This window comes from Cavia porcellus, unplaced genomic scaffold, assembly GCF_034190915.1.
Source record: "Cavia porcellus strain 051 isolate PalLab524CR breed Dunkin Hartley unplaced genomic scaffold, mCavPor4.1 scaffold_28, whole genome shotgun sequence".
NCBI lineage: Eukaryota > Metazoa > Chordata > Mammalia > Rodentia > Caviidae > Cavia > Cavia porcellus.
The window spans coordinates 6,165,141-6,183,116 of NW_026947511.1; the positions used below are offsets into that span (position 1 = coordinate 6,165,141).

General features: G+C 42.1%; 1 protein-coding gene and 1 pseudogene across 2 annotated transcripts; both read left to right on the top strand.

The window, feature by feature from the left end:
- The first annotated feature begins 652 nt into the window (after window positions 1-652).
- Window positions 653-746, top strand: LOC111754452 (U6 spliceosomal RNA; annotated as a pseudogene).
- Window positions 747-6,115: 5,369 nt separating this feature from the next.
- LOC100735236 (histone H3.3A) lies at window positions 6,116-17,418 on the top strand. 2 transcript variants are annotated; one of them, XM_063239406.1, is made up of 5 exons: window positions 6,116-6,312; window positions 7,772-7,917; window positions 9,433-9,586; window positions 14,836-14,976; window positions 16,965-17,418. In XM_063239406.1, the coding sequence occupies exons 2-4, from the start codon at window positions 7,790-7,792 to the stop codon at window positions 14,962-14,964; spliced, it is 411 nt and encodes a 136-aa protein (XP_063095476.1). In that variant the 5' UTR covers window positions 6,116-6,312; window positions 7,772-7,789; the 3' UTR covers window positions 14,965-14,976; window positions 16,965-17,418. The 2 variants fall into 2 exon arrangements, with proteins under 2 accessions (XP_063095476.1, XP_003462414.1); XM_003462366.5 differs by lacking the exon at window positions 16,965-17,418 and having other exon boundaries at window positions 14,836-15,484.
- Window positions 17,419-17,976: the final 558 nt, after the last annotated feature.

Genomic DNA, 17,976 nt, shown 5'->3' on the forward strand with positions numbered 1-17,976 from the left:
TGGGGAGGTATTTTGAAGTCAAGAAGCATTATGGTAGCCATTGTTGATTTTCTATTATCTTGTTTTGAAATCCTGTGTCACTTACACTGTTTTGTTTCAATTGGCTTTGTTCTGTTTTATTTTGTTTGGTTTTATTCTCTTTAAAATTAAAAATTAAAAAATAAATAAAGTAGTTCTCTAGAAAAAATGACTTTAAAAATGAAGTAAAACTCCTATATGAAATGGCTGAACAGAAGGAAAAAAATGAAATAAAACAAAAAAGACTGGAGATGTCACTTAGTGCAAAGGCCTTGGATTCAATTCTGAGTACCATAAAAAAAAAATAGTGGGGGCTGGGGATTTAGCTCAGCGGCATAAGCGCCTGCCTTGCAAGCAGGCAGTCATGAGTTCGATCCTTGGTACCGATAAAAACAAAAAAGACAAAAAAAAAAAAATAGTGCTCACTTCAGTAGAACATATACTAAAATTGGAATGATACAGAGAATTATATTAAAATTGGAATGATACAAGGATTTAGCTCAGTGGTTCAAGTGCTTGCATGTAAGTGCGAGGTAGTAAGTTTGATCCCCAGTATAAAAAAAAAAAACATATTTTGATTAGGAGCCAGGGATTTAGCTCAGCACCCTAAGCACCTGCTTTGCAAGCATGAGGTCATGAGTTCGATCACGGATACAAAAAAAAAAAAAAGATTAGCATGGACCCTGTGCAACGATGACATGCAAATTCCTGAAGCATTCCATAATTTTAAAAAAATAGAACATCAATACTTGGACTATTAAAAAAAAATAAAACCAGGCAGTTTGAGGGATCCCTGGAAACTCAGGTCCTTGTCCTAAAGGTAGGTAAACTCAGTAGAGTGGTGCCATTCTCAGGTCTTCCAAAGGAACTTTCTCTTCTAGCTAGAAGAAAAATTAGTACTGGGTGTGGCAGTGCACACCTGTAATTCCAGCAATTTAGGAAGCAGAGGTAGAAGATAATCAAGTTTGAGCCCAGCATAGGCAAATTAGTGAGGCTGTTTCAAAATAAGAAACATTAAAAAAAAAAAAAAGGTTCAATGCAAGCATGATGGTACTCATCTGTAATCCCAGCACTAGGAGGTTCAATCAGGAAGAAAGTCACAAGTTCAAGGCCAGTTTGGGCTACTTAATGAGTTCAAAGCCAGTCTGATAGGAGCTTCTACCTCAAAAAACCAAACCAAACAAAACAAAACAAGATTTCAGATGTAGCTCAATATAAAAGGCTGGGTTCACTGCAAGTGCCACAAAAAAAGAAAAGAAAATGTTAGCAAGTGTTGAAACTTGTTCTTTTGTTTGTTTGTTTGGTTTTGTTTATTTTTTGGTACGGGGCGGGGGATTGAAATCATGACCTCACACTTGCCAGGCAGGCGCTTGCCACTGAGCTATTTCTCTGAACCTTTATTTTCTTTTTGCCTTGTTCTTTTTTAGCATTAATTTTTGTAGCACTGAAGATAGAAACCAGGGCCTCATGCATACAAGACCTATACTCTACCACTGAGTCACGTCGCCAGTCCTTTTCCTTTTCAGTTTTCACTTTGAGACAGAGTCTCACTAAGTTGCCCAAGCAGAATTCACACTGAGGATGCTCCTACCTCCACCTCCCTCAGCACTGTGAGTAGGGCATGCACTACTATGCCCAGCTTCTTTCCTTTTCAAGAGATTCTTTTTCGTACAATTTTCTGTCTCTTTCTTAATGCTTGAGAAGTATCAAGGTCACTGTGGCAGAATGCTGTAGTTTGTAATTTGAAGGAAAGGGTTGGGGAATGTCTTCCATTATGTTCAAGATCTGACCAAGGAGCTTGCCGTGTATTACAGCTGTGTCTAGGTGTCTCCCCCAAAACCTCATGTGGTCATAGTGGGGCTTTTCAAAGGTGGCTAGACCTAAAGTGTATGATTCTGGGATCAAGGATGTGTGATTACTACATTAGTCCACAGATGGGTTTGGCACTGTTCTGGAACAATTAAGGGCACCCCAGCCTGAGTGTGAGTGCTACCCAGGTAGCCTGGATAAAATATAAAGGACAAAAAGCATTAGAGCCTTTGCTTGTCCCTTGTTGCTTCTTGTAGTTAATACATTGTATCAATTCTAGAAGTTTAAAATAGTTCTACAATTAACATTCAGACTGAGAAATCCCAGCTTAGATGGCTTAGCATTTTACCAACTGCCTATCTCAAAATTTAAAAAAAGCATGGGGGGCCCCTCCATGTAGGTGCAATCACTAGCACCACAATAAAGATTGTAAGAGATCTAAACTGGGTGTGGTGGCACATGACTATAATCCCAGAATCTGGGAGGCTAAGGCAGGAGGATTAGCATGAGTTCAAGGACAGCCTGAATTACGTAGTGAGACCCTGTTTCAAAAAGGAAAAAAACAGAGATTTAAGAGGTCAAATCAATAACTTCTTTGTCTCCTATTTACACATAACTGCTATACTGACACATATGATGTCTGGAATTTCTTCAAATAATTTAAGTTATAAAAATAGTGAACAAAAGTCAGTACAACCACACATAAAAAAAAAAATTTGTTAAATAGGGCCGAGGGTTTAGCTCAGCATTGTAAGTACCTACTTGACAAACGCGAGGTCCTGAGTTCCATTCTTGGCACAACAACAACAACAACAACAACAAGTCAGTACAAAACTAAAGACAGGCCATAAGTGGACTTTTGTTTTTTTTCACTACATAGGGTCTCACTACACGGGTCAGGCTGATCTAGAGCTCATGGCAACCCTCCTCTCTCAGCCTAAGTCTGCAATTATAAGCTTGTACCATTGTGCCCAGCTAAGTGGATAATTTCCGAAGTTGAGTGATGGTTTTGTTTTTTTGTTTTGTCTTTTTCATTTTTATTGGTACTAGGGATCGAACTCACGACCGCCTGCTTGCAAGGCAGGTGCTTATGCCACTGAGCTAAATGCCTATCCCCTAAGAGATGGGTTTTCAAGGCTACATTCTTTACACAGAACTGGATGGAGCAAATGGAAAAAGGTGCCAGACTAGTGGATGGGTGGGGCAATGCTAGGACAGGAGAAAAAAAGTTAAAATAATCTGTTTTAGGGTTTACATTCTAAGGACACAGACCAAATAAACCAAGGAAACAAATGAGTTTTAAGTCAACATGACAAAGAACAGGATTGTGATAGTATATGTGGAGGTGACCTGACACATATGACCTGTCCCCTCTAGGGACACATCTGAATAATGATCTATGAAAATGCTTTACATTCTGTTTTTCCTCTTCTACTTATAAACAGATCTAAATTAAAGGTCATTAGTATTTGTTCTAAGGAAAATATTTTAACCTGAAAGCTTTTGATTCCTTCCTCCTTCTTTAAAAACTCCAAATGTTGAGGCCATTATTCAAGACTTCTGGAAGTATAGTCAATCCAGGATTAACTCCTGGGGCCTTATAGGTCCCTTCTTAGCCAGCTATTGAGGCACAAGCCTGTTAATTCTAACATTTACAAGTTCAAGTCCAGTGTGGGAAATTTAGGGCTTTAGTGAGACCCTATCTCAAAGTAAGTATGAACTGAGGCTGCAGCTCCGTGGAAAGGTCCTTGCTCAATATTCACTCTGTGGTATGGCTTCTCACCTTGGCAGGTCTCCTCACCTACCACCTGGTCTGTTGTCCCCTTTGCCTCTGACTGCAGCTTTTCCACTTTTGGGGCTCTCAGCAACCCTGCTCCCTGGCCAAATACAAAGCAGTGCTTTGAGATAGTTTAAATCCTATGAGCATGTAAGTGTTGTTGGGCTATTTGCTGCTACATTCCCACACCCTCAAGTGTGTGGAACTGTTAATGTTCCGTAGTTGTCTGATGAGAAAAGTTCCTAAAGCCACTGAGCAGGTAAACCAGACACCTATCTAGGTGCTTAAGTACTTGATCTACAAGTAGTAAACTTGGGACTACAACAGCAGGCAGTAACACCAAAACAACACTCAGGTTTGGAAGCATATTTTACTTGACATGCACTGATCAAAATCATTCCCAGAGTATCAGGCCTCAATCTTTGGTGGTCTAGGGCTTATACTGGATAAGGAGCAGGAAATATGGAGAAAGAATGGCTTGTCAATTGGGAACTGGTTTATACAATGTGCATCACAGTGATCAGCTGTTTCTAAGAGACAGGAGCAACTGGAACAGGAACTATTATTTGGGCAACTAAGAAACTGAAGGCAACTCGGGTGCAGAGGCTGTGTGATTTTGTTATAGCATCTCCTTTCACACAAGTAAATATTACTACTTCCTGGTCTCGGACAGGCTAAGGGTGCACAGCTCAGTGCTAGGGCACTGCTTAGCATGCCCAAGACCCTAGGTTCAATCCCCAACCACACACACACACACACACACACACACACACACACACACTGCATGCCACATAGACAGCCAAGTTGTTCCACATCATCCAAGAGTAAAACTTTTTCACCTGAAGAGGGGGGTTGTTTTGTTATGGAACCGGGAATTGAATGTAGGACTTCCACAGTGAGCTATACCTATAGCTCCTTTTGAATATTATATTTTGACAACATCTCACTAAGTCACTGAATTGTTGGCTGGGCTCAAATGCCTCAGCCTCCAAAGTGGTGATTACAGATGCATGTCACCAGAAATAATTCAAATAGTCTTTCTAGCCCTTAGAAAGACGTGTTTAAAGCCAGGAAAAAATTGTAAGAAAACTTCTTAATATATAAGGAGAATGTTAGCCAGGTTGTTTGATACTTTTTTTGTCTTTTAGCCAGGGTTCTGCTGTGTAGCCCAGGCTGGCCTCAAACTCCTGACGATCTTTTTGCCCCTGCCTTCTGAGTGCCCGGATTACAGATGTGCACTACCACACCCAGTTTAACATTCCTTGGAGATATGATGAATTTAAGTACAACTGCCTGGATAAAGCCAACAATATTTTGGTTTCCTGAAGGAAAAAAAAAAAAGAAAGAAAACTCTTGGTTTGAATTATAGGAACTCTTTGCTGGCAGCTTGTCAGGGTTCTCTGCTTCTGTGCTTTTAGGATAGGATGGAAGAGTGCATATGTTCTGTACAGCAATCATGGAAACTTCACATTCATAACATAATAATGAAACAGGACCTAGACTTTTGGTTCCCCTGGGTCTGCTCCTCATTTAAATGACCTTGCCACAAATCCATTCCTCCCTTCATCTCTGACCTCCGTCTGTTTCAGGACAGTGCTCTGGTCTCAAATGGCTCACCCAAGGTCTTCAGATTACCAACAGCTGCCAGCGATGATCTAGGAAATTCATCTCCTGCATGTCGCTTCGGGATATCTTTGGGACACTCCCATAGAAACCCTGCAACCCCCAGTGAGCCTCTTCTGTCTTCCCAAAAGAGACGAGATGTCAGAAGGGCCCTCGAATGCCAGTGAATATGAAAACTAGGGCTAGGGAATCTGTTCTCCATTTGGCTCAGACCCAGAAAATCAATACTTGTGGCTCTTCCCGACCACCTTCCCCTCTGCCGTTCCAGCCCCCTGTAAGCCAATCAGACAACCCTGGCACACCCTACCAGCGTGGGCAACTCCTTTACTGAGAACCACCCAGCACAGCACTGGGCCGAGGCAGGAGGCGCTCCCAGGACGGGGGGCGGCCGGGGACACTGGTCGTGCTACCCGCTCCGCAGCAGAGCCCATGGAGTGCAGTCGTCGGCAGGCCCGAGCCGCGAGCCTTCCGGGAACGGACCCGCGCGGGCAGCTAGCAGCCGTCGTTGGCCCACAGGACCTCGCCGGGGAGCCAGCCGCCCCGCGGCGCCCGCCTCTGCTCGCGAACTTCCCGCCGGGGCGCCTACCACGCGGCGCCGCGGCGGCCCAACCCCCGCCGCGCCGGAACCACAAGGGGCCCACAGGAGTGCGGCGCACCACCGCCCGGCGGATGGAATGCGCCGGGCGCCCGCGCCCCTCCCCCGCCGCGTTCCCCGCGGCCGGGACCCGCACGGGGCTGAAGCGGCGCCCTCAGCATGTCTTTGTGTTTGTACACAAGGCGCGGGGCCGACAGGAGGAGGGCGCGGGCGGCACGCGGGGGAGGGGCGAGCGCGCGCCAGCGAACCGGCGCGGGGGGGAGGGACGGGGGCGGGGCGCGAGTGCGGGGTGGGGCGGGGCGGGGCCGATCCTTCCCTCCATTGTGTGTGATTGGCTGGCGTGCGGCGCGGGGGCGGAGCGCGTGTGTTGGGGGCTAGCCTCAGTGTCAGCCATCTTTCAATTGTGTTCGCAGCCGCTGCCGCGCCACTGTCGCTCTCTAACGCCAGCGCCGCCTCTCTCTCGCCGAGCTCCAGCCAAAGGAGAAGGGGGGTAAGTTTCCCCGTCTGCCTGCTTCCCACAACCTATTCCCGCTTGTCGCTGGCCCCGCGCTAGGCCAAGGCGGTGCGGAGACGGGTCCTACAGCCCCTCTGGCTTGGTCGACAAACTTTTTGGCCCAGAAATGGAGGTGAAGAGCGAGTTCTCCCCCGCGTTGGCGGCGGCTTCTCCCCGGCTCTGCGCCTCAGCCCGCCGCGACGCGGAGCCTGGGCTCCCTCCGCCTCCTCCCGCGTCAGGGCTGCTCTTTCTTTGACTAAAGCCCGCCCGCCATCCCCTTCTCAGACCTGGGACCCTCACCAGGACCCGCGGGCCGCCGTCCCCCGGCCCGGGCCGCAGTTTTCGGGCGGGAAAGGGGGTGGAAATCGCCGCCACTTCCCAGCCTGGGGTAACTTGCATTCTGCTGCCTCTCCACAGTTGTTGCTGAGCTTCACCATCTTGTCTCTCTTCTCTGGTCACCGACCATATTTTTCCCGTTTCTCTTCCCCATTTTAAAAAGGGAAGAAAAAATTTTTTTGAAAGAATGACATTTGCCTCCTTTTTCGGAGAAACAGAAACTTGATGCGTTGGAAATGCAAAAAAAAAAAAAAAAAACTTTTGCATTTGGGAAGAGGCACGTGGCAGGGGATCGGGTATTTTCAAACGATTTGGTGTTTTGTCTCTGGAAGGGAACCGGATCCGTTTCGCGATTGTTTCCATTTTGCTCGTGATGGGGCGGCGGTGGTGCCCGCGCGAGGCAGCGGGGAACCCAGGCCGGGACCGCGAACCAAAAGTTTACGCGGAGCTGGGGGTGAACCGGATGGCCGGTATCGCGTTAATTAAACCTGGGTGCGGGTTACTTTATTGCTTTGCTAGGCCTGTGAGGACTAGACGAGAACGGTGCTTTGTATATTGCTCATCGGGGTAGCTGTTCCTGTTTTTCGGGACTCTTTTTTTGTTGTTGTTGTTAGTTCTTGTTTTTTTTTTTTTTTTTTTTTTGGCAGTACAACTGAAAATGCAAAACCAAAAATGTTTTCTGATATTTACAGCAATCTATCAACTGCCAGGCGCTAGAGGGGCCACCAGTGGGGGAATCGGAAACCTTTTTTACTGTAATTTGACTTGACATTTCGATGGTGCTTCTTTTGAATTGTTTATGGCTCGAATGTTTACAGATATTTCTAATTTATGTTTTAATTAAGGCTAATCAGGCTCCCCGTTTGTGACTCAAAAATTGGCTTTTTTGAGAGACGTTTAATTAATGCTAACAATTTTCTAGTACTACAGTTTGTTTGAAAGTCATTTGGGTGGTAGACGCGATCTGCACTCTTTCGAATTATGTAACATTATGGACTTTATTTTTTTTCTATGCTGATCGTAGTTTCCAGGTTGGGGAGAGTGTTGGTGTCAGGAAGACTTACACGTTTAGTAGCTGCTTATGGTGATTTGTTTTTCTTTTTTAATGCTGGTATGTCAGTAAGGAGGACCTTGTACCATGGCTCGTACCAAGCAGACTGCCCGCAAATCCACCGGTGGTAAAGCGCCCAGGAAACAACTGGCTACAAAAGCCGCACGTAAGAGTGCGCCCTCTACTGGAGGGGTGAAGAAACCTCATCGTTACAGGTATTAAAAAGGAAAAAAATGGGATAGTCTCACAGGTGTTCGTGTATTCTGACAAAAGAATGAGCTAGCAGTCAAAGGCTTTGCTTTAGGGAAACTAATGTTTTCCCCTTAGACTATTTACTTCGGCTAGATATTTATAAGAATATAATTTAGTGTCAAGTCTTACTGGAAACGTTCAATTTTAAACCCATAGTCTGACCTAGAGTCCTGAAGAGATCTAATATTGTCACTGATAATGGTAATGGGATACGCTAGCTTTTTTAATTTGCTGTTAGTAATTTAAAGTCCCGTCCTTAATTTATTTTTCTCCTTTATTAGTGCATTTAGTTTTGACCTAAGCAGTGTTATTAAGGACATCTGCCATTAGAGGGCAGAAGTTGTCCACACTCAGGCAGACTACAGTTTACAGTTAGTTTAAAATAAAAGCTTATACAGTAAATCCAACTTAATGGTAAATCCTTTGTAGACAGTAAAAAATAATGGAGGGTTTTCAAATTCTGTTATTCACAAAAGATAAAAAGGTGATAGTTGCAGCTGGGCGTGGTGGCTCATGCCTGAAATCCCAGCACTCGGGAAGCTGAGGCAGGACCATCATTGTGAGTTCGAGACCACCCTGGGCTACAAAGTGAGCTCAAGGCCAGACTGAACTGCATGGCGAGACCTTGTCTCAAAAAGACAAAAAAAAAAGATAGTCAACAGTTCTGGGAAAACAAACTTAAATATGCTTAACTGTATTTTTAAGTGGAGCACATTGTGTTATTTTGGCAGGCCTAAGGGCAGACAGGGTTTTGATAAGCTCCCTGTCATTTCATGCTTTTTGTTTTCCATTATTGAATATTGAACCCAGGGCTTTCCCACCAAGCTGTATTTATTTTCATGACAGGGTTTCCGCTGTTAGCTCAGGTTGGACTTGAACTCGGTATGGAGCACAAGCTGGCCTTGAATTTGAAATGATCCTCTCGCCTCAGCCTCCCAATTGTTAAGATTATAGGTGTGTACCACCTTGCCCGGCTTATTTTTAATTTTGAGACAGTCTCACTAAGTTGCCTACGTTTGTATTCAAACTTGGAATCCTCCTGCCTCAGCTTCCCAATGCTAGGATTACAGAGGTATGTCACCACACCCAGTTTGGTATCATTTTTAATAGACTTGAGCTGCACATGGTGGCATATGCCCATAATCTGAGCAGGTGGTTGAGACTTGAGGATCACTGAGAGTTTGAGGCCAACCTGGGCTACATGATTTCAAGGCCTCTTTGAAAAAACAAAAAAATGGACTTGAAGGGCTAGGGATTTAACTCAGTGGCATAAGCACCTGCCTTGAGTTTGATCCCTGGTACCCAAAAAAGAATTTGAATGTTCAGGTAATAAATTTATCAGATTTGATATGGAAGCTGAAGAATAGTTGAATAGCTTAGTTTTTTAGGTATTAATGCATTTCTTTAAAACCAATTACCCTGTTAATGTGTACCTGGTAAGTGTCTTCAGTGCTGTTTTCTTGGTTGTTGTTTTTAAGGCCTGGGACTGTGGCACTTCGTGAAATTAGGCGTTATCAGAAGTCCACTGAACTTCTGATTCGCAAACTTCCTTTCCAGCGTCTGGTTCGTGAAATTGCTCAGGACTTCAAAACAGATCTGCGCTTCCAGAGCGCAGCTATTGGTGCTTTGCAGGTAAGATTGCCAACAGGGAATCTTTTTTTTTTTGGTACGACTGTGTGCCAAGAACGATCTGAAATCTCTGTATGTGCATCAGCAGTTAATCCTGAAAAATGGTTGAATCACTGGTGAAGAGTCTTCCAGAAGGTTAAGTTGTTTAGTACACATAGAAAATGGCAGTCAGGTCTGGGGATTTTTAGCTCAACAGTGTAAGTGCCTGCCTGGAAGCACAAGGTTGTGAGTTCAATCCCCAGTACCAAAAAAAAGGAAAGAAAGAAAGAAAATGGCACAGTCATAATATGAAGCCATTCTTTTAAAGTTTAAATATTGCATTATAAACAGTGTTCATAGAAAACTTCTAGACACTCTGGGGCATTAAAATACAGAACTAGAGGTCTGTACATTTTGATCATGGTTTCAAACTGTGACTAGCATAAAAGAGTTCCTGGAATGACCTGGAACTAAGGTGACAAATGCAAGTATAGAGAGCTTAGTATCTAGATGGGACAAGCAGCAGTAAAAAATTGTGCATCAGTAGCTGAGCATAGTAGCATGCATATGGGACTTCAGTGCTTGGGATGCTGATTGAGGCAGAGAGATCTAGTCAGTTACATAGCAGGACCTTGTGTCGCCCAAATACATGAAGAAAAAGCAGCAATTGGTGATTAGAGTTGATCGATAGGAATTAAAACAAGTAAAGTTTTACACAAGCCATATGTAAGATATAGTGGACATCAGTTATCTAAATAACCTGTTTTATATTATGTGGTTGGCATTGTTTAGATTTCTTATCTCATAATAAGACCAACTCTTATCAGAAATGTGAAGGTAATTTAAAATGCAGTCCAAAATGAACAGTGGTGGGCCTATAACACACATGTTACTTCAAGACAAAAAATGTTAGAATATAGTTTATTTTTTCTAGACTAAAATGAGTGTTCAGTTTAATTGCAGTGTTGGCAGTTTGCAATAACTAAGTGGGTTTGGGGTTGCAGTTTGGGCACTCATCTTCAAAAGCTTAGGTTAGGGTCACCATCACTGGTCTGGACTTGCATACATTCTATTGGAGGATTTTCAAGGCTGCTGTTGCTGTGCCTGGGTCTTTATATAAAAACAGATTTGATAGGTGGATTCTACCCTGAAGTGTCATTGGTTGAGCTGTTTCTATGGTTAGTCTAAACTTCATTTGATTGGTGAATTCCAGGAATTAGGCATCCATTAAATTGTGGGCTGAAATTTCAAGTACTAAAATCTTCCCATGGGTTACTTAGAACTTTTCTTGTTTTAATAGCTGGTAATCTTCATTTCTTATTTTATAACTAAATCAGAAACATTGCTAAGAGTCCCTAGATAAGTCTAAAACTGCCAATTTTGTTTGCTGATGATTAGCAGGACTGTGCTTAAAGAACACTGCACTGCATTTGGAAGTCCAGTATTTTTGAGTTTGGGTGTCAGTAACAGACATGTGAATGGAGGTTATTAAACATGCTGTAGGGGTTGGGGATTTAGCTCAGCGGCATAAGCGCCTGCCTTGCAAGCAGGCAGTTGTGAGTTTGATCCCTGGTACTGATAAAAAGGAAAAAGACCCCCCCCCCAAAATGCTGTATAAAAGACCCTTTTTTTCTTTTTCTTTTCTAAAAATCCAGCTTTATTTAGATTCACAACTTCACAGAAATATCCACCTTCTTAATTTTTTGTTTGTTTGTTTTGTTTTGTTTTTTTGTCTTTGAGGACAGGGTCTCGCTATGCAGTTCAGGCTGGCCTTGAGCTCACTTTGTAGCCCGAGTTGGTCTCGAACTTGCAACTCCTGTCTCAGCCTCCTGAGTGCTGGGACACCTTTTTAGAATGACTTGTGTTTAGACTTCGATTATTTGTCATAAAGTGTAAGCAAAATGTTCGCATCTGCCAATAGTTCTCTTACTTAGCATTAACTCTGATTTTTATTGGAATAAGTAATTGTTACAAGCCCTTTTTGTTTATTACTGCATTTTATTTTGTATTTAATTTTTCAAGCATACATTATCTCTTAAACATAATAGAAGGATAATTTGTTCTTGGAAGCAGGATAATAGAAAATAGCATTTGAAATAGAATTTCAAAGTCACTTTACTTCTGGCTTTAGAATTACACAATTCACAACTTTTTTTTTTGTCTTTTTTCGTTTTTGCCAGTACCAGGGATGGAACTCACGACTGCCTGCTTGCAAGGCAGGCACTTACACTGCTGAGCTAAATCCCCAGCCCCCACTTCACAACTTTTTAAATGTAGTACTATTGTCCACAGAGAATATACTGCAAGACACTTTATGGGTCCATGAAACCACAAGTAGAAGTAGAAAATCCTGTTTTTGCTATGCTTTTTCCTGTATGTACATAACTGTGGTAAGCTTAATGTTAGGTACAGTAGGAGTGTAATAACAGTAATCAATGATAAAATGAAACAATTATAACAATATACTATTAGAGAAAGTTGTTTAAAATTCACATTTGGGATTGAGGGACCCAGAATCTCATTATAGTCCAGGCTGGCCTTGAACTCAGGTTAATCCTCTTGCCTCACTCTTGAGTGCTGAAATTATAGAGATATACCTCCACATTTAGCCACATATTGTTTACTTCTGGAATTCTCTGGAATTTTCAAGACCGTAGTTGACTGGCAAGTAAAACCATGGGTCTACAATGCACTAAAAATGATAAATTTAGCCTTGGCCCTTAATGTCTGAGGATTTGAAGCTAAAGCACATTTATTTTGGTGGGGTACTAGGGATCGAACTTGGGACCTCAAGTTTGCCAGGTAGATGCTCATGCTGCTGAGCTAAATCCCCAGCCCCAGCACTTCTTTTTTTTTTAACCAGAGATCAAACTCAGGACCTTGTGCTTGCTATGCAGGCACTTACACCACTGAGCTGAAACCCAGCCCTCCAGCACATTTATATTTTTAAAAATAGGTACTGTTCTAGAAGACAGAAGAGCCAGCCATCCAATATATTCAAAACGTCATAAATTAACATTGTTATACAGTTGAGAGGTGTTTTTTTTTTCTTGTGCCATTACTTCAAAATTACATTGAAATCAGAATAATGTTTAAGTCTGTTACCCCAGCTATGGGAAAGACTGAGGTAGAGTCCCAAATTTTTTTTTATTTTTTAATTTTTTTATTTTTTTTGTCTTTTTCCTTTTTATCAGTACCAGGGACTGAACTCACCACTGCCTGCTTGCAAGGCAGGCGCTTAATGCCACTGAGCTAAATCCCCAGCCCTGAAACCCCAAATTTGAGGCCAGCCTGGGAAAGTCTATGAAAGCCTAGGGTCAGTAATCTTGCAGAACTGAGCATGCACAACCCATGCAAACAAGCAGCCAGATTCTAAGATGGCAGTTGAGAGCCCTGCATAAGAGTAGTCCATAGATCATGGTACCACTCTACGTGGCTCAGAACTGTGGCACATGTTGGGTTTTTGTTTTTGTGTTTTGAGGTAGGAGGGCTCCCTACATATCCCATGCTGGCTTCAAACTCACAGCAATCCTTCGGCTGTAGCCTCCCAAATGGTAGGATTACAGGTGTGTGTCACCATTTCTGGCTTAGCACCTGTTGACTTGTCCACATAGCTTTCTACGGACATGTTTTAGATGTGCATAATCCTAAAATACTGGGTTAACATGTGGCTGGTTTGTGCCACTATTGGTTCAGAACCCCCATCACCAATGGATTAAACACAACTAAACTGGTTTCTACCTGGGCAGCTTAAGTTAAGTATCTGTGCATTGTGAATCCTTCAGAGGAAGCTGCACTGTACCATGTTCTTCAGACTTTTTAATCTGTTTGTAGAGTATCCCAAGAGTAATTCCCTGAGTATTAGAGTTGTTGAAAACCTTTGTGATGAGTGAGACATGAGGGATGAATAGTACATTTTTTAAATCAAGGTGTTAGATACAAAAATACAATAGCAACTATTAAGGGCCTGTGTGAGGACAATGCATTGGGAGTATACAGTGAGTTTTCTGTTAGTAACTTAAGAGCATTGTATTCACTTGAATGTTGAAAAGTTAATCATATTGAGGACATTGGTAAGAGGAGCGCTTACTTTTCAAATATGTCTTGAAAAGAGAAAATTTTCCTCATAGAGGAGAGAAAACCAAATAACATGTAATGCTTCAAATCCAAAACAGTTGGGTTGGTGACTATTACACGGATAATTTTATTTCAGAGTGAGTAATCAGCCAGGCTTGGTGCTCCTTGCCTATGATCTCAGCACTTGGGAGACTGGGGCAGGAGGATCATTGTTGAGTGTGAGGCCAGCCTGAATTATATAGCAAGAAAGACCCTGTCAAAAAAATAAAAGAGGAAGTAGATGAAACTTTCAAAAGATTTTTAAACTTTTCACACAACTGAGATTTACTAATACCTTGAGTTTTCTTTTTCTTTTTTGTTTGTTTTGTTTTTGTCTTTTTCCTTTTTATTGGTACCAGGGATCGAACTCACGACTGCCTGCTTGCAAGGCAGGTGCTTATGTCGCTGAGCTAAATCCCCAGCAACCCCCCCCCCTTTTTTTGAATAATTTTCACACCCTAAGCATGAGTGGCTGATTCCTCCAACAAACAGTTTTGAGTAGTATTATAGATAGGAGTATACCTTGAAAGAATCTTAGCATCAAATGGGGAAAAGTAGGGATCTGTTTATGAGGGGGCAAGAAATGAGCAGGAAGCAAATACTTTATAGGAGATGGCACATCTCCTTAGCATAATACATTGAAGTATACAGTGCCCAGTTTCTTTCTTTTATTTTTTGTCTGTACCAGGGATCGACCTCACAACTGCCTGCTTGCAAGGCAGGCCCTTATGCCGCCTTCTTTCTTTCTTTTCTTTTTCTTTTCTTTCTTTCTTTTCTTCCTTCCTTCCTCCTTTCTTTCTTTCTTTCTTTCTTTCTTTCTTTCTTTCTTTCATCTTTTTGAGACAGGGTCTCTCTACGTAGTTCAGGCTGGCCTTGAGCTCACTTTGTAGCCTAGGCTAGTCTCGAACTGGCAATGATCCTCCTGCTTCAGCCTCCCGAGTGCTGGGATTACAGGCATGAGCCATCATGCCCGGCTTGAGGCCCCGTTTCTGATGTATACTGGGACCTGCAAGTTTTATACTTTATGCTTTTATATTGGTAAAATAATAAATAAGCATCTTGTGAAGTACATTTTAAGTGTTTAGAAACCTTGTTTGAATTCGTTTGTGTCTTTATCTGTTAGAAAATAACACCACTGAAAAGTTTTCTTGTTGCAGGAGGCAAGTGAGGCCTATCTGGTTGGCCTGTTTGAAGACACCAACCTGTGTGCCATCCATGCCAAACGTGTCACAATTATGCCAAAAGACATCCAGCTAGCACGCCGCATTCGTGGAGAACGTGCTTAAGAGTCCACTATGGTGGGAGACATTTCATGCTCAAAAAATTTTTTTCTCTTCTTCCTGTTATTGGTAGTTCTGAATGTTAGATATTTTTTTTCTCATGGGGTCAAAAGGTACCTAAGTACACGATTGTGAGTGGAAAATAGGGGACAGAAATCAGGTATTGGCAGTTTTTCCATTTTCATTTGTGTGTGAATTTTTAATATTCATGCGGGGATGTAAAGCATTAATGCAAGTTGAAATGTTTCAGTGAACAAGTTTCAGCACTTCAATTTTATAACAATTATAAATGAAAATCTTAAATTTTTCTGGACAATGCCAGCATTTGGGTTTTTTTTAAAAAACAAGTAAATTTCTTATTGACAGCAACTAAATGGTGTTTGTAGCATTTTTATCATACAGTGGATTCCATTCAGTCATTATACTTTTCTAACTGAGTTGTCTTACATGCTAGTACATGTTTTTAATGTTGTCTGTCTTTCTGTGCTGTTCCTGTAAGTTTGCTATTAAAATACATTAAACTGTATCTGCTTTTGGTCTTTATTAATCAGCCTTCCTTATGAAAATAATTCACTGTTAAGTTTCCATATTTGAAATCTTTGTAGCATCAGTTGCTTTGGACATACCACTGTGTCACACAGACTATTGAGGGATGTGGAAAGAAAACAAGCTATTGGCTATAGTTTTTATTTTTTTTTTTTTTAATTGGTACCGGAGATGGAACTCACGACTGCCTGCTTGCAAGGCAGGTGCTTATGCCGCTGAGCTAAATCCAAGCCCTATAGTTTTGATATTTTTAAGCCTTGTAAATAGTGTTCCCTGAAACCAGATCTTAACTGGTTAAGTGCTACCTCTGAATCATTCTCAAACCTAGCAAGTTAACGTCATTACTTGTAGATACTTAAAAGTGCTGAAAGCATGTTCATGAACATGCACTGCCTTGTTAGACTGTTTTAACTGTCTTCAGATCAAAAGTCCATTGGAGCTGGGTGTTGGTGGTGTACGCCACACACAGCACTTGGGAGGCTGAGGCAGGAGAGTTGCCATTAACTTAAGCCTGAGCTACATAGACCCTAAGCCAAAAAAACCACGGTGCATTGCTGATCTATTGTAAGATGTTCGACCCAGGAGTTACTCCACTATTCATTAGCCCTGTTGTATTTAGCATTGTAGTGACGAGTGTTAAATGAAGATGATGGCCCTTTTAAGATCTGTAAAGTTCCTAATACAGTGACATTAGTTGTAACATTTGTGTGTTGAAACTGCCCTGGGTTGGACATGTAATGACTGCAGAGAAACAGGTTCATGTTAGTGATGTCCAGCATTTGGCTTGTGTCTCACCGACTTCAGCAGTAATTTTATAGGTGAAATTTCTTTAATGGGGAAATTAATGAAACTTTTTTATCATACAGTAGATAATACATGGCATCCTAGTTTTTAGTGTGGTCCTTGAATAGTTTCTCTGGACAAGGTCTGGTTACTGCTCAGATTTCAAAGTAAGCACATCTCATGCTCTTTGCTTGGTGTTTTCCCAATGCACTCTGAGAGCAGGTAGTAACTGGAAAACAGAAATGTGAGTCTCCAGTGGGGAGGAAGTGTTACTACCTGGTGGAGTGATGGGTACCAGTGGAATATAGCTGTGCTTTGGAGTCGTTGGAGCCAGTTGTAAGTTTTTTGGGTTGGTTTGTTTGTTTTTTTGTACCGGGAATGAACTCAATCTCGTGCTTACTAGGCAAGCACAAATGTTCTGCTTGTGTAGGCAAATGCTAGACTGTGCATGTTTCCAGAAATGCGAATTGCGTAGATGAATCTGCCACTCAGTGAATGTAGGCAAGTGTCTGGTTAGTGTGTTGAGCTTTGTTGGTATACTGTGTATGTTCATATTTAACTGGTACCCTTAAGATTTCCTGTGAAATTCACAAAATGAGGCAGTGGAATTTAGAAGTATATATTCTTCAGAATTGACCAGTACACATAGTTTCAAAACTTGTTTTATCTTTTGACAGGTGTGAGTGCAACCTGCCTGCCCTTGGAACTCTACCTGGGTTAATACTTTTGAATGGCACCTCTCTTCCCGACTGTACAATAGGGCTGATCAAAAACTTGCTGTACTGAATTGGAGTTGGGTGCAAATACTGTATGGGGATTATGCCTGAAATACTCAAAGAACTGGTCATTTAACACCTTGGAAAATTAAGTTGTGAGAGGATTTTTTTTAATGTAAATTGTGTTTTGGAGCCAGAGGTGGTAGGGGTGTAATACCACCCCTTTAAAGGATGAAAAAGAATTGCTAGGAGCTCAAGGCCAGCCTGAACTACGGAGCAAGACTGTCTATAAATAATGAAAATAAATACGTTATGAAAAATTAGACGACTAGTATAAGTAGGAGAACTTCTAGGAAAGAATTTGGAAACCATTTCCTTAAATAAATGGGAGCTCTCATTGTGCTGCTTCAGATAAGTGAGAGTGCTTACTGTCTGGTGTTTTTTGTTTTGTTTTGTTTTGTTCCTAGGGTTCTTTAACAGTGGAATCTGGCAGGAAATAAATTCAAATTGGAAAATGTATCTGACCTTAGGAAGTGATGAAAATGCCCCAACTTGAATTCACACATTTCACTACATGGGTGAAGATGTTTGTACAGGGTCACGCAGCAGGTGGAGACTGGATATAAGACTATACCCTATATGTGCTAGTCAAGAGCTGTCAACCTCACCTGTAGTGCTGGTTGTGGTACACACCTGTAATCCCAGCACTTGAGGGGAGGCAGGAGGATCACTGCAAGTTTGAGGTCAGCCTGAAGTGCATTGCAAAATCCTATCTCAAAAAGAACTGGGAATTTAGCTCAGTGGCATAACCATCTACTTTGCAAGTGTGAGGTCATGAGTTCAATCCCCAGGACCAAAAAAAAAGACCAGAAAGAAATAGCCCGTGATAAGTTTTAGCATTCATCAAAATAAATGAAGATAGGGGGGAAAAAATTAGGATTGAGGAGGGGGGTGGTTTAGAAAAGCCAGAAAG